At 35.0% G+C, this 16,048-nt stretch overlaps 2 protein-coding genes across 4 annotated transcripts; one reads left to right on the top strand and one right to left on the bottom strand.

The window, feature by feature from the left end:
* Positions 1-10: 10 nt before the first annotated feature.
* On the top strand, positions 11-3,920 carry LOC112499713 (nuclear pore complex protein NUP98A-like). The gene is made up of 6 exons (XM_025103046.1): positions 11-77; positions 226-364; positions 529-645; positions 750-918; positions 2,266-2,328; positions 2,921-3,920. Coding segments are annotated over exons 1-6 (1,221 nt in total). The 5' UTR covers positions 11-75; the 3' UTR covers positions 3,652-3,920.
* Positions 3,921-7,972: 4,052 nt separating this feature from the next.
* On the bottom strand, positions 7,973-15,285 carry LOC112529479 (protein NTM1-like 9). Of its 3 annotated transcripts, none has more exons than XM_025140777.1 (6): positions 14,921-15,285; positions 14,065-14,354; positions 11,075-11,362; positions 9,713-10,012; positions 8,505-8,867; positions 7,973-8,369 (listed from the first exon to the last, which is right to left on the bottom strand). In XM_025140777.1, the coding sequence occupies exons 1-6, from the start codon at positions 15,069-15,071 to the stop codon at positions 8,109-8,111; spliced, it is 1,653 nt and encodes a 550-aa protein (XP_024996545.1). In that variant the 5' UTR covers positions 15,072-15,285; the 3' UTR covers positions 7,973-8,108. The 3 variants fall into 3 exon arrangements, with proteins under 3 accessions (XP_024996545.1, XP_024996544.1, XP_024996546.1); XM_025140776.1 differs by having other exon boundaries at positions 14,976-15,211; XM_025140778.1 differs by lacking the exon at positions 9,713-10,012 and having other exon boundaries at positions 14,976-15,211.
* Between the last annotated feature and the right edge of the window lie 763 nt (positions 15,286-16,048).

Below are 16,048 nucleotides of genomic sequence, written 5' to 3'. Positions count from 1 at the left end.
CTTTCCCCCTTGGTCTCTACAGCAGGTGGCATTGGTGGCACGCCAAGCATTTTTGGTCAGAGTAATTTTGGACAAATGTATGTTACAGCCAATGCTTTTTTACCCCAAACTTGTTTGTTTTATTCTTTTCATTAGGAACAAACTAGGATATACTACCACCTTTGCAAACCCACCTTYCCTGCCTCTTTCTTGTTTCTCAATGCTTCCTTATTCTTGACATGGCAGGTCTGCCAATCAGAGCCCGACACTTGCACTACCACAGTCCATTACRAATCCTTTTGGTACTCTACCAGCAATGCCTCAGATGTCAATTGGTYGTGCTGGGACTGCACCTTCAATTCAATATGGAATTTCTAGCTTGCCAGTAAGTATGATAAAATCAATTGTAGCCACTTATTTCAGGCTGTGCTCAAGTTATTCTGTTTTTACTGGAATCACTCAAGRCTTATTCTATGGCTTCCAAGAAATGGACTCACGTCTAGTACCCAGTTCATATGATTCTTCGTAGCTTACAATTTCTCTCTACAGGTTGTTGACAAACCTGCTCCGATAAGGATATCATYTGTGTTGACTTCTCGACATCTTTCTCAAAGGAGGATTAGGTTGCCTGCAAGGAAATATCACCCGAAAAATGATGGTCCAAAGGTGCATGTAGTTTTTATATTGAACCAAGTTTACCGAATCATGGGTAGCAGATAATGTCTCCAGGAGAAAAGAATTGGCTTTACTGATGTGATTGATTTCTGCAGGTCTCATTTTTCAGTGATGAGGAAGAGACTACCAGCACACCCAAGGCAGATGCTCTTTTCATTCCTAGGGAGAATCCACGGGCATTGGTTATCCGCCCTTTGGAACAATGGCCTGGGAAAGGTTCTATGGAGAAACCAAAAGATGCATCTTCTCCTGCACAAGCTAATGGTATAATTTTCTTGCTGGTATTAAAATTGTGATAAAAGATTATGCAGATCTGGGTACTAATCGGGTGAATGGGCTGCAGTCGCAGTATTTATTTCACCCAAGATTGGGTCTCCCAAGTGTTCGGTATAGTTGTCGGTAGTGATGGCCAAAATCCGGTCCTGGTACGGGCCGGGCCAGAACAGTGATGCTCATAACCGGTCCCGTAGAAAATACTAAGTCCCGGTTAAGGGTACTTGTAACCAGTTACGGTAACTGGTCTCGGTCCCGGGCTGGGCCCAAACCGGTCCTATATTAAAAAACCATTTTCTTTTTATATTTTCTTTAAATTTCTTTTTGATAAATTTTTAAAAATACTTTAATACACTTTAATGTTATTCTAATAATGTTATTAGAATAACATTATCTAATATACTTTAATGTTATTCTAATACACTTTAAAATATCTAATTAGTTCAATCAAATACGCTTAAGAATATGTTTTATTGTAGTTTTATAATTGGTTTTCAATCAAATACACTTAAAATTTACATTTTATTATAGTTTTATAATTGGTTTTCAATCAAATACACTTAAAAAATGTTTTATTGTAAATTTGTAATTTGATTTTCAATCAAATACGCTTAGAAAGCTAGAAATACATTTAAAAATACATATAAAAATACATTTTTTAGAAAGAAAAATCAGGCTGGGCCGGGCCGGCCTTGTTTTTGAATGAAAACCATAACCGGCGGTCTCAAACCTGTCCCAAGCCGGGCCGGTCCTAAGCCGGTCCCGGTCCTCCGTCGGTCCTGGGCTGGGCCGGGCCCATTCGGCCATCTCTAGTTGTCGGACATTACTTTTTCATGGAGGACCTATGATTCATTGACAACCACATATATGATACGGGTCAGGTTCAAATGAGAACCGTAAATATTTTGAGGATCTTGGAACCAACTATTCATGAATGAACCATAATATCATGAATTCAAGAAAATACATGATATTCAAGAATATTTTATGGTTATTCATCATGAATAATTCATGAAGTGTTTGGTTTCTGGGTTCTCTAAATATTCACTGTTCTTATTTGAACTTTTTCCTATCTGGATGTTCAATGTTTGAAATTGTTCTCCATGATGGTAATTTCTTGCACAATAAACTTGGCCTTGACAACGTCGAAAACTGGTAACAAGCAGAAAAACATTTTTATTATTTCCCTTCTCATTATCTTATCATATACGTAGAATGAAATATAAAGACACCACCAAATTCCAATGGGCATTCTAGAGGTGTTTCTTGTATAAATCTTATACCTGAATGCCTTTGCTTGCTTAAAACTTCTCATCATCTTCTGTTATTTGAATTCAGGTGCATATACTGAGTTGGCTTCTACCACTCATCTAAATGGTCCCTCAGTAGATAATGGAAACAGTGAGATCATTTCTTTATAATACACTTCTAACTCTTCCAAATTCCTTGGTTTATGCAAATACCCTTTTTTAACCTCTACTGCCTATAGTTTTAGTTTTTATCAGTTTCATAGCAGCTTTATCAAAATTTAAGTATATTTGTCTACATAAAATAAGGGCTAAATGCATCAAAAATTACATAAAATAGTAAGGGCTGAATGTCGAGTTTTTCGTCCACTGTGTCGTATCTCTTCCTTAAACATCTCGTAAACGGGCAATGATGTCATCAAGTGATATAAGATTGGCAATTTACAGGTCACAGTGGGTGCAAAATAGGAAATTTTGAAACATTGTTAAATTGAGAAGAAAAATGTGGCACTAAACAGGAACTAAACCAAACTTCGTTGCATTTTGATGCATTTTGCTCTTCTGGAAATTGATTGTATATTAGTGGGATGATACTGGGCTGGTTTGGTTTGGTTTGGTTTGGTTATACAAGACAGATTGGAAGAGAGGGAGTGATGAAATTTTTACGTATCTATAAATTGCTGTGTTTTGCTTGTTCATATATCACAGAGGAAGCTTTTATGATAAAATATGCTTAAATTATGCAGGAAATCATTCTGAAAATGGCGTTGTGAAGGAACAAACTACTCCTGTTAAGATAAGCCACAAAGTGAACGGTGTACAGGAGGATCAGTCCGTGCCAAAATCGGATTCTTACATTACTTTAACTGGTCACAGAGCTGGGGAGGCAGCAATTGTTTACGAACACGGAGCTGATATCGAGGCACTTATGCCAAAACTTCGTCATTCAGATTACTACACGGAGCCTCGGATTCAGGAATTGGCAGCCAAAGAGCGCGCCGAACCAGGTTTCTGTCGTCGTGTAAAGGACTTTGTAGTTGGGCGTCATGGTTTTGGAAGCATCAAATTTCTTGGGGAAACAGACGTGAGACGCCTGGAGCTTGAATCTCTTATCCAATTCAATCATCGTGAAGTGATTGTTTACTTGGATGACACCAAAAAACCGCCAGTTGGACAAGGGCTTAACAAGCCGGCCGAAGTGACACTTCTGAACATAAAGTGTTACGACAAAAAAACAGGCCGCCACTTCACCGAGGGACCGAGAATCGAGAAATATAAGGAAATGCTGAAAAAGAAAGCGGAGGACCAAGGTGCGGAATTTGTGTTGTATGATCCGATTAAAGGGGAATGGAAGTTTCGGGTTAACCATTTCAGCGGGTACGGGCTCAAAGATGAAGACGATGATGACGACACTGATACTGGTACGAGTACTGGTACCGAGACAGATGCTGATATCGCAATCGTGCAGGCGGAATGATATAAGTGGTTTGTGGTACGTGGTTATCGGGTTCCGTTGGCCTGCTTCTAAGTGCTGGTTTGTATAGAGTTGGTATTGTGGTATATGTACAACCCAGTGGTTGTGGTAGGCTGCGTACAAACTTCTGTTATTGTGGTTTGACAGCATACGATTAAATGAGTTCTTGTTATTGTTTTTCTTCTTCTGATTTTTGTTATCGGTTGTACGGTCAATCTGAAAACGTTGGTCATGGTTCTAATCGATGGTTATTTTTGCGTCTTTTTTTTATTTTTTTACCGTGATGTAAAAATCATTCAAATGTTGGGTGTTTTTTTTGACAGTTTTTGTCGATGTTGCAATGTTTGCTTTAAAATTGTGTTTTTTTTACTGTCGTGTATTTTAGCGAGTTGGTAGTCGGTGAGAATAAATGAAGTTCAATATTACCATTCATAATATAATTACTGATAAAATGATATCGGATCTTAATATGTTTGGTCTTGGAGTGAAGAAGAAGTTTCACATGCACGCCAAATTGACTTGTTTTTCCATGATGTTGCATTATTTCATATCTAAAACGAACATTTTGTTGTTCATGAGAAGGGAGACATTGTTAGCATAGGAATTGGAGTCTTTTGCCAAACCTGCACCATATGCATGATTACTTTTGATATTTACAGACTCTTTATACAGAGTTGGTTCTAAGATTTTTTATGTCTTGTATGAAAATAATAAAAAATGATCTTAAGCCTATTTTTTTTATGCCAATGAAACAACGAAACATACGATTTTTATAGAGTTTAGAACTTATTCAAGATAAGTGTATCATTCCCATGTTGATCTTTATTAATTATAATAAAAAGAAAAACAATGAGGGGACATAAAAACCAAAACCTTGAATAGGTTCTAAACTCGCTCCTGAATATGTTTATAATGAAAAAACTATTGTTCACAAATGCTTATATTGTGTTCATATGTACACTAGTTGCATATCTCAACATTGGCTCGCTCCTGAATATGTTCATAATGAATGAATTATTGTTCACAAGCTGTTCATATTGTGTTCATACATGTTTTTATTTATTTATTTTCTTTCGTGTAGCAGCTATTCTTATTATGTTCATATTGTGTTCGTAAATGCTTATGCAGTCCAAGTTCATATATATGTCAATTTTTGTTCGTATCTATATACACACCTATATATATATACACACCTATATATATATATATACCTATATATATATACCTATATATATACATATACATATACCTATATATATCTATATAGGGGTGAGTTCAAATAAAAATCACTCAATTTGTAAAAACCGTGAAAACTTCATTCAACCGATCATAATTTTTTGTTCATTTTTTTGTAATTATGAGAGGTTGATTAACCATTTTTATTGTGGAGGGTGTTAATCATGTATATTATCATCTTCATTATTTTAATTTTAGAGAAATGCATGAAACAGTTTCATTAAAATTTCATTAAGTAGTATATGAAACAGTTTCATTAAAATTTCATTAAGTAGTATATGAAACAATTTCATAACCACATATGAAACAACTTCATCAAAAAAAGTACTATATGAAACAATTTCATAACCACATATGAAACAACATCAAAAAAAGTACTATATGAAACAATTTCACAATATTAACAATTTCATGAAAAAATTTCATTAGATTAACGATGAATGAGAGTAGTTTTTACGGTTTTTACAAATTAGAGTGGTTTTCATTTGATCGCTCCCCTATATACCTATATATATATATATATATATATATATATATATATATATATATATATATAGGTGGAGGTTCAAACGAGTACCCCTGCGATTTACGGGAATGCGAGAACAACCTAATAACCTCAAACTTTTTTAATTAATAAATTAACTTATATTAAATATAAATAAATTAATAAGGGCAGTAATGTAATTAAGTAATTTTTATAAATTACATTTTATTTTAATTAGTCATAATTATCCCTTTTTTTCCTGCACGTTTGTCCACTATCTTCTCTCCCTTTGTGATAATTATGTGATTGTGTAACCATAACTTATCGAAACCATGATCAATCAAGTGTAACCATAACCTACCGAAACCATGAGTAATCGTTGTGATAAATGTGTGATTGTCTAACCCTAACCGATCGAAACCACGATCAAATTGAGTGTGCAAGTGATGTTATAATAGTGATATCACATGATTATCACATGATTATCACACTCATATCACACCAAATCGTTTAGTGGATTTSGCCCGTAATCGTTGTGATAAATGTGTGATTGTCTAATCCTAACCTATCGAAACCATGAGTAATCGTTGTGATAAATGTGTGATTATCTAACCCTAACTGATCGAAACCATGATCAAATCGAGTGCTTTGTTATGATAGTGATATCACATGATTATCACACCCATATCACACCAAWTCGGTAGTCGATTTTCTAAGTTAACCCTAGCCGAGCGGAATCCTTGTGATAATTGTGTGATAATCACATGATTATCACACCCAAATCACACCAAATCGTGTTGATATAAGCGATAATGTGATAATTGTGTGATAATCACATGATTATCACACCCAAATCACACCAAATCATGTTGATATAAGCGATAATGTGATAATTGTATGATAATCGCATGATTATCATACCCATATCACACCCAAATCACACCAAATCGTGTTGATATAAGCGATAATGTGATAATTGTGTGATAATCACATGATTATCACATCCATATCACATGATAATCACATGATTAACCGTTTATTAGATAATGATAATCATGATCGTATAATCGTGTTAAAAGATTTTATGATATCATTTTAATATTTTTTGAATCTTTTTAAATTTCAATTTTAATTTTAAAAATCTTTTAATTTTATTTTTTATCACAATATGAGGTTATTGGATTGTTCTTGCGTTTTCATATATATATATATGGGCAGGTTCTTTTGTTAACCCAATAATTGATGTTAACTTTGTGAACCAATCTTGACCCTTGAAAAATCTATGAATGAGATCGATTGTAGCATATTTGCAACTAATTAAAAATGAAAGATATCAAAAGATAGATGAACATGGGTATTTTTGGGAATGATGTTCAAATCAGTTACAAATCGATAATTAATTAATTACATCGGTTACAAATCAGTAATTGTTCATTCCTTTTACAGTTCGTAGAATCATCGTGTTGTATTATGAACTTTATGAATACATATGAAAATATATGTAACTTATTAACTAATCTTAGTTCATGGCTTTCACATATGAACATACGAGAACACTTGTAAACACTTATTTACACATATTAAAACTTATGAACACTAAAGTAATTGACTTTCACATGTGAACACAATAATATATGATCAAATGTTTAGCTTGTAAACACATATTGACCAAATGGTAGATGTATACAGATAATGTTTTATGAACATATTGGAATACATGTGAACAATATATACACCATATGAACATTGGCAACTACATATATGTTGAAGATAGAACATCCAAGTTTCTTATCATATTAAATAACAAATCATTTATGATTTGAAAAAAAAAAGTAAACATATTATTTTTGCTGATTGATGTTTTTGTAACTGTCCATTAATGAATGTGAAGTTAAGACAAAAAAAAAAAAAGATTATCATTGTGTCCTCAATAATCATTATAGAAAAATCTAATCTAACAAAGGCTTGTGATTGGTGTAAATGGTTTGTATAGTTAACATATTTTTCATGGTTAATAAATGATCTTAGCTCTCTCTCTCTCTACATCTACACACACACACACACATGGACAAATTCAAACGAGAACGCTAACTATTTAAAAAACAAGGAAAAAGTTATTAATATACAAAGTCATACATAAGTTGCGGCAAAAGTCGCCCGCTTCCATTTTTTTTACGTTAATGTTAAATCAGATGTGATTTTATCCATGATTAAAATCTTCACAATAAAAATGATTAATCAACCTCTCATAATTACAAAAAAAATGAACAAAATGAAAAGTTATGATCGTACGACGTTTGCACGCCTTTGTACAAATAACATGACTTGCAAAGTAAACCTCCTATATATAGGGTCAATTCAAGGAACAAAAATGGAAAACTGAATAACACTCTTGTAACCATTCATCTAGACAGTACGCATATACAAGTAACTAGAAGCAATTTGTCCGATATACACATGTGCATAACATACACACATGTATCAAAACCAAAAAACATTTCCAATTACTTGCATGCACATATACATACCGTCAAAATAAATGGTTACCCAAGTGTTGCTCGGTTTTTCATTCTTACGAGATTTTCCTATAAACCTCTTCAATTCTATGCCAATTACTCTTCATTTGTAGTGAGAAAAGATAGATAAATCACATCCCATGATTTCAACTCACACACTGCTGATCAAATAAGAAAGCAACCAAAGTCTTAATTTCTACAATCTCTGATCTAACCTAATCTAATCAAAGATGAAAAATTGGGCGTTCTCTAACCCCTAAAGAGATCATCATCACAAATATAACAAGAAATATGCTCATTATTTGAATCAATGACGAACTTAGGAATCGACCACCACAATACGCCCTTACCAAAATCAACGGTTTCATCTGCAATCTATTATGCTTCTGATCGTTTTCCTTTGCATCATGTTTCGGGACCAACTCAGGATTGATCCGCTCAGACCCATCAAAACTTCTCGCAGTGTCTTCTGCATCGTCACAAACCTGCAAATTCCCAGGTTGGAATGGAAGACACGAGAACGGCTAAATCTACCAAAATATTTGTTCATCTCCACGGAAACCGACACTATAAACCATACGAATTAATAAGAAACAAGTTTCTAATTTAATGGAACTCACCTCGGAAACTGTTGAACTTGTTTCATCACCATGGCTGATTGAGACAGACGAAGGTTCAACCTGCAGACGGAGTCTTCTAGCAGCTCTGCCTTGACCCATAACATTTTCCGAACTTGGGTCTGTTTGAGATTGACCTGTTTGAGATTGACGGGTCCGGATCTTAATTTCAGGCCGATCAATTGGGAAGTTTGCAACAGTATGGGGATTAGTCTGGCTTGTCGATTGTTCCCAGTAATTCCCCCGGCTATAGATTGAACCCACATTGGAGCCCGCAGATGAAGCACCCTGATCGTTAATAATATTAACACCTCCATTCTCGGGTAAATTCACTGATGAATAACAAGATCTGGGAGGCACTAGTATCTGAAAGAGATGAATGACATGGCCGATTTAGACAAAATATTAACTTGTACAATTACAAGCGAAGACATAAACACTAAGGGTCTGTTTGTTAGCAGCTTAATGAGCTTAATGGGGATCACAGCTTATTTGGTCAGCTATACATGACTGTTTGTTTGGTAGTGGCTTAATGATGTAGAAAGTGGCTTATTCAGTAAGTTTCTAAGGGAGAGTTTTATACAGAAAGCCAAGTTTTTTTCCGAACTTGCCCCTCCCAATTAAAATACACGCTCATTTTGTCTATGGAAAAACCCTACCAAACAAAAACCTTCCTAACCTATACTGATATTAATCCACACATACAACTTTATCCATACAGAACTTAACAGAAAACCAACCAAACAAACTCTAAGAGCATCTCCAAAAGATTATTCAAAAGAGAGAAAATGAACATTTTGGAGTTTTAAACCTATTTAAATGCCGAAGAGAAAAATGTTTATTTATTTATTTATTTATTGTTTCATACAAAATTTATTGGAAAATTTGTTGCGGTATTAAATAAAACCAAACCCAATAAATCCCACTTGAAAGTAGGCTTTGGGGGGTTAAAATGTAAGCGGACCTGACCTCTATCCCGACAGAATAGAGCGATTGTTTCCGTGAAAACTTGAGATATTAAATCTATTGAATATTTCAATAATAAAATTAATGTTGAAATCTCCAAAATGGAGAAATTGTTGTAGGTGAATGTAAATTTTTGTGGAGATTTAAACTTTTGCTTCTCCATTTTATAAAAATGATAGGAGAATCTGTTGGAGATGCTCTAATGTCGTTGGTCTACTACCCACAAAAGATCCCCGATTCATTACCTGCTTTTGTGCCACATCAATGGCAACTTCGGCATCAGATTTTGTAGTCCTACAGAATGGCAATCCTTGGGGTACGGTCGGGACTGGGCCAGATATGGGTGTCTCACATCCCACTTCAGTGTTTTTCTGATCAAATGTCTCTTTAAAGGAGCACTCGTTGCCATTCTGTAAGAGTGACAACAATTCGGAGAGAGCTATATCTTGTTCAGAAGTGCCATCCTGAAAATCTAGCCCATTGTTATCACTACCAAAATCATTTGCGAAACGTGAATCTAGGTAGGCTCCAAGTTCTGGACAAATCTGCAATATTGGAATTCATGGAAAGAGTTAGAATAGGCCCTCAGTGTATGTGGCTTGCAAACTGGAGTCCATGAGGGTGCATTTGGTTAGAGTGATAATATGGAACAAGACAGAACAAAAACTTGTTGTCTCGCGTTTGGAGCGACAATAGACAGGGATAAGGGACTGAGTAGAACAAAACTGCATTTTGTTGTCTCGCCAAAATAGGTGGAACCAAAATCAGAGAGATGAGACAAGACTGGTAAATTACTAAACGACCCATGTCAAATAAAAAACCAAGGTTCAAAATGGCATGAGGCGAGGCGTGGCGTGGCGTGGCGGCGAGATCAAGCCTCAAGCCTTACATGCCTCGAAGAGGATGGCGGTGTTTTTCAAGGCGTGAAATAAGACGGCAAATTTGTATGTCCTAAATATAATTACATATATACATATATGTTTTCTATATATTATTTAATCAAATAATGATATTCAAAATTCTACATTCATATTAGAAGAAAAATCATAGATATTATTATTATTATAAAAATAGTGTTTCTTTAAATATTCAAAATAGAACTTAGAAGGGTAATTTTACAACTCAATTTTAATCATGGGTTTATGACATGTATAAATTCGTGAAACTGTGAGTGCTTTGATTAGATAAATTATAAAATTGTAAAGTCTGAAGTTAAAGGTGTAAAAAACACAAGCTAAAAAAACTAAAAAAATATTTTTTTGTGTGAAAAGTCACGCCTTATAGAAATGCTATAGGTCTTATTGTAACGGCTGAGGAGGCGTCTTACACCATATCATGCCATGGCGCGCCTTTTTGAACCCTGATAAAAACCCTAAAAACTTCCACAATTCTTTCAATTGCCTACCACACTCTCGTCCGTTCCATTCCGTCTATGTACTAAACTCACCCTCACAGTGGAGGATAAACCTTAACAACAATAGAGCATAATCTGCTGAATACTTGTACTAGCATTTGATGATTAAAAAACGAAAAGGATGTACAAATGGGGAGGATCTAAATCATGAAAGGCAAGCACATAATAGGTTCAGTTTGAAAACTCCCCTGACCTTCTCAGCTGTTTCCTTTGCAGTGGTTTCATCTACATCAGAAATCCTGTTCTCGAAAGGAATAACGGCATTATGGGTCAAGTTATCAGCAGTGTCAGTCGCCCACTTCTCGGTTCCATCTATTTGCACATCCTGCACTGATGGTGCTTGAAGGAAATCAACTGACGGATTGCCGGGAGAGGATTTATGCGTTGTAGGAGATAAACCCGTTGGTTCTGCTTCATCACACTTGGAGGCATCGGTAATTTCATCCGCCTTTCGGAATAAACGACAAAGAACATATGCTGACTGCATGACGTGAACGGAAAAATAAAGATATGCACAAGATACTTATAGAATTAACTAGGGGACATCAGTAGCTGACTTCTTTCAATCAAGGATTTCTTCCTCCCAAATGAAAGATGATAACCAACAGAAACAGAAATTTTAACTTCTAAAGTCAATCTGAAGAGCAGTTTCACAATATACAGTAATCTGTTCTCCGTTTCATAAAAAATTATCCGTTTAGAAAAAAATCCAATCTAGAGCTAGTAGACATATAAAAAAACTCCAAGCGCTATAACGAAGCATTAAAAAGCAGCAAAATTTTCTTTCCGTTCACATAGAAGGTAGAACTAAAGAAGTTCTTTCTACTTTTTGCTTAACAGTCAAAACATTAAACAGGAAAATCAAGGACGAGAACACATTGCTCATAATGTGTTAAATTTGGTGAAGTAAGAGGAGAAATAAGAACAATTATCAACAAAGCCAATTTTTTAAAAAAACCTTCAAGTAAGACGCTATTTCTGCAATCAAAACCACTTCTTTTAAATATATATATACCCTTGTATGCATTTGGGTGAAAGAACGTATCAAGGAAAAAACAAGAAAAATTGAAAACATCCATTGGAAGTTTGGCTCACACATTTTTCTAGAAGTGGGGGGAGAAAGTGGAAAAGTGTGCCCGTGGAGGTGAGCACAGATGATGCAGAATTAACGACTATCTGGTGAGACTGATGGCGAAGCACAATGAAACTAGGGAAGTTTCAGACAGTGGTATAAGGTGAAAACTATGTGTCAAGAACTTGCATTCTAAAAGATGCTTCAGGCAGTACTAGATATAAACAATCTATGAGGAATGCAAGGAAAATTGATAAAATAGAACACTTAACATGATATATTCATAAAATTAAGGGATAAAAAGGAAGTAAGTAAGCATAAAATAAATCCCAATCTTTCTACCGAATCCAACACTCCCAATAACTCCCTCAAGCTCTAGAGTATATGGCATATAGTCCCAGCTTGGATATGAGGTCTTCAAAGTTAGGTTTTGGTAGTTCTTTGGCAAAGATGTATGTGGTTTGTTGTTTACTGCTGATCGGATCTAATTTACACCACTCACTTGTTACCTTCTTAGAGATGAAATGTCAAACAACGTGCTTAGTGCTATCATGGTGAATTGGATTTTTAGTAACGCTAATAGTCGCCTTATTGTCATTCATCATCCTGAGTTGAATATCATTGCTGCAAGTTGGTTCAGTGCTTACTCTCTAAGGTTTGGATCTGTTTGTTAGCAGCTTAATGAGCTTAATGAAACTAGCAGCTTATTTGGTAGCCATACACGACTGTTTAGCAGTGGCTTAATGATACAGGAAGTGACTTATTCAGTAAGTTTCTAGGGGGAGCTTTATGCAAAAAGCCAAGTTTTTTCCGAACTTGCCCCTTCCGTTTAAAAAACACGCTCCTTCCATCTATGAAAAAACTCTTCTAAACAAAAACCGTATCAATCTATATAAACAGATTAATCCACACAGACAGTTTTATCTATACAAGACTTAATAGAAAACCAACCAAACAGCCCCTTACTTCACCTAGATAAGCTAGGGATTGGCTCATTTTCCTAAGGGGAGGGGATTCGATTCCCCATCCCCGCCAGAGAAGAAGACAGGATAAAGGAATAGGGGACGCGGATGGTACTCCATTTTGGCGATACATTTTTGGTCTATTCATAACTGGACCAGCACTCTATTAGCAGATATTCTAACAAATTCCCTAAAGATATATGACAAAGTCGGGCATCATTGATATCTATGCTCCAGCCTCCAGCTTAGGGAGGAGGATTAGCAGATAGTACTAATGATATGTTCCATAAGATGGGGTTTGAGTTTTTACTCTACACCCACAAACCGATGTTTTATATACATGATTTTCCCTTCGTACACATCATTTCAAAACAATACATCTATCAAAGACGTAGATCACAATCAACAAGTCAAAATAATTAGATCAGTTGTAAATTTGAAATCGGTTCCTTAATCTATAGATTCTTGCTTAGATGCTTAGGAGTCTTTTGCGTTGGTTGCTTAATCTAATATGAGGACTCTTTGACAGGTGGTATCACATTCGTGCTATCTTGCAGCTTTAGAGGTTTCACAAGTATGACCTTTAATAATGATATAATTACTTGACCCTCGTGCCATGCGCAAGCCCTTACCTTCTCCCTAACACAAGTTATTCCAGCAACGGCTCTTACTGTACCAGAACTAGGACCATCAACTCCTAGGATCTCCACTACTATAAAAATTAGAATTGTTTTACCCAAAAATCTTCATGCCCACTTCAAGCAACAGATTAACGATGTGGACCAAGGTTTTCTCATGGACACGAGCATTCATGCCCCCATTATATAAAACCAATAGCATATGCTTATTGGCTTCAGAACTGATGTACATCATAGGTATATCAGGTTATATTCATATATAAATAATCCTGAACGAAGATCAGATAATGAACCCCCTCGGGTCACTCAGTATTCATATATGTCTGGCATTCCTGTTCAGTGACCATGATCTTATGATGCATATATAACAGAGGCATTGAATGATGCTTGCAAGAAGGTGATGTTCTTTGATTGTGAGTTCGTGACATGCAAATTTGTTATCACAAATAATGATGAGCCAACAAAACATAGCAACTAAAAGCATAAGGTGAGGGAGGACGATAACAATTACCTGACCAGGGTTGGTGCCATCGAGATCTTTTTCTGTGGCACGATACTCATGCATGATCCAGTGGGTGCGCTCACCCTTGGGAGCTCGACCCCTGTAGAAAACTAGAGTCTTCTTCATGCCAATTATTTGAGCATCTGAACGACCCCTGGACTTTATGGTTCGATCCTTCCCTGTAGCCTTCCAATAACCAGCACTGGTGGCACGATTTGATCGATGCCCATTTGGATACTTCCTATCCCGTGGACAAAAGAAAAACCACTCCGGATCATCTGTCTTTATAACCGATTGATCTACATATTAACAGGAACCATAACATATTAACACTTATAGCACATCACTTTTAAAATTTCTCTCAAAAATATTGATCACCCAAAGACAATTAAGTGGGTACGAGATGCATCACAAGCCCACAAGCTTGTTTTTTCTTGTCATTATTATTTTATTATCTTTTCCCCTTAATTTCAATCACATTTCTTCAAGATGATGGTGAAAGGAACCATCAGTTATAAAATATTCCATAGAAAATAGTGGAGACCGCTGTCTAAAGACCAAACAGGGTGTATGACTATAATATGATTCCATCGAAATCTTTCAAGTGGATAAACTATAAGTACTAAAATTATCATCAAATTAATATTCCATTCCATTTGTAAGCACAAATTCCAGATTCCAGTAGTCAATTTAGGCATTTAAAACCGATTACAAAAAAGTTACGACATCTAAAAACGAAATCGTATCACAGAACACTATATGCTGATGCGCAAGAAGTCACACGCACACGCACACACACATCCATACATACATATATATATATATACACATAGTAGACATATAGAGAGGTCAGAAGGAGAGAAACCGGGGAGGTCCCAAGGCTCCAATTTGCAGACATCGACTTCGGGGATGATATGAACCTCTGAATGGCGGCCGTTGATTTTTTGGCGTAAGTAGTAATTGATGAGCTCCTCGTCCGTCGGTCGGAATCTGAAACCCAGCGGCAGTGCTTCCATCGCTCAATCGATGAAGAAAGGAAAGCAGAAATTGCAGGAAAACCCTAGTAGCAGTCAGTAGCAAAGATGAAAAAGATAACGAAAAGCACTGATCGACTTTTGAAAACCATTGGCTTCTTGTCGAAGTAACCATGGTTGCAAAAACCATACACTAACCCAACCCCAAATATCACCATTAATTTTGTTTTAATTTTTAATCAGAAATTTGAGTTCCTCCCGCATCCTATGTCTTGGATGGAAAAATATGTTTTATGTTCTACGATACTTTATTTTTGATATTCTTTCTGTTTTAAAATAACTGTCTTTATTTTTATCTATACTGTATTATAATGTATTTGACATAAATTCTTAAAAACTATTTTTTAAGCATGAAGTATTATTTATTGATGCATATTACTTAAGATTCAAGATTACAAGTAAATTATGCGTAGGTACAACTTATTAAAGCTTAATGTTTGAATTCATGTAACCAACTGCAGATAAACATGATCAAATAGAGGATTAATATTTTATTTTAAATATAAAAAATCTAAAATATATTTAAGATAATCATTAAGTTCTAACAAATTATTTAATTATTATATTTATAAAAGATTATGTTATTAAACCAAAAATAAAAGAATGAATTAAAATATCACAAAAAAGAGAAATTTTAAATAGTTAGTTTGGTACTAATATTAATAACTTTTTTTTTAATTTTTTATGATATATCTTCGTATTTATATTTTATTCAAAAATAAAAATATTATCGTTTTCTCAAAACCACATAAAACTGTATTATAACATCAATTGAGACAAAAAAAAAATTAAACATTAAAATCACGATGTATTTCGCTGCATTGCACGAGCCACGAATACCCTTCTAGTATTTTAAAAACGTATTTGTACAATTCAGTTTGATAGGGCTGATCATTTGCAGAATTGGACCGAGTCCGACCTAAATTTGTTAATCAAACAAGTCTAATGTAACAAACCCA

This window comes from Cynara cardunculus, assembly GCF_001531365.2.
Source record: "Cynara cardunculus var. scolymus isolate 2C chromosome LG 16, CcrdV1, whole genome shotgun sequence".
Classification (NCBI taxonomy): Eukaryota; Viridiplantae; Streptophyta; class Magnoliopsida; order Asterales; family Asteraceae; genus Cynara; species Cynara cardunculus.
This window is presented reverse-complemented; position numbering and strand designations above follow the sequence as displayed.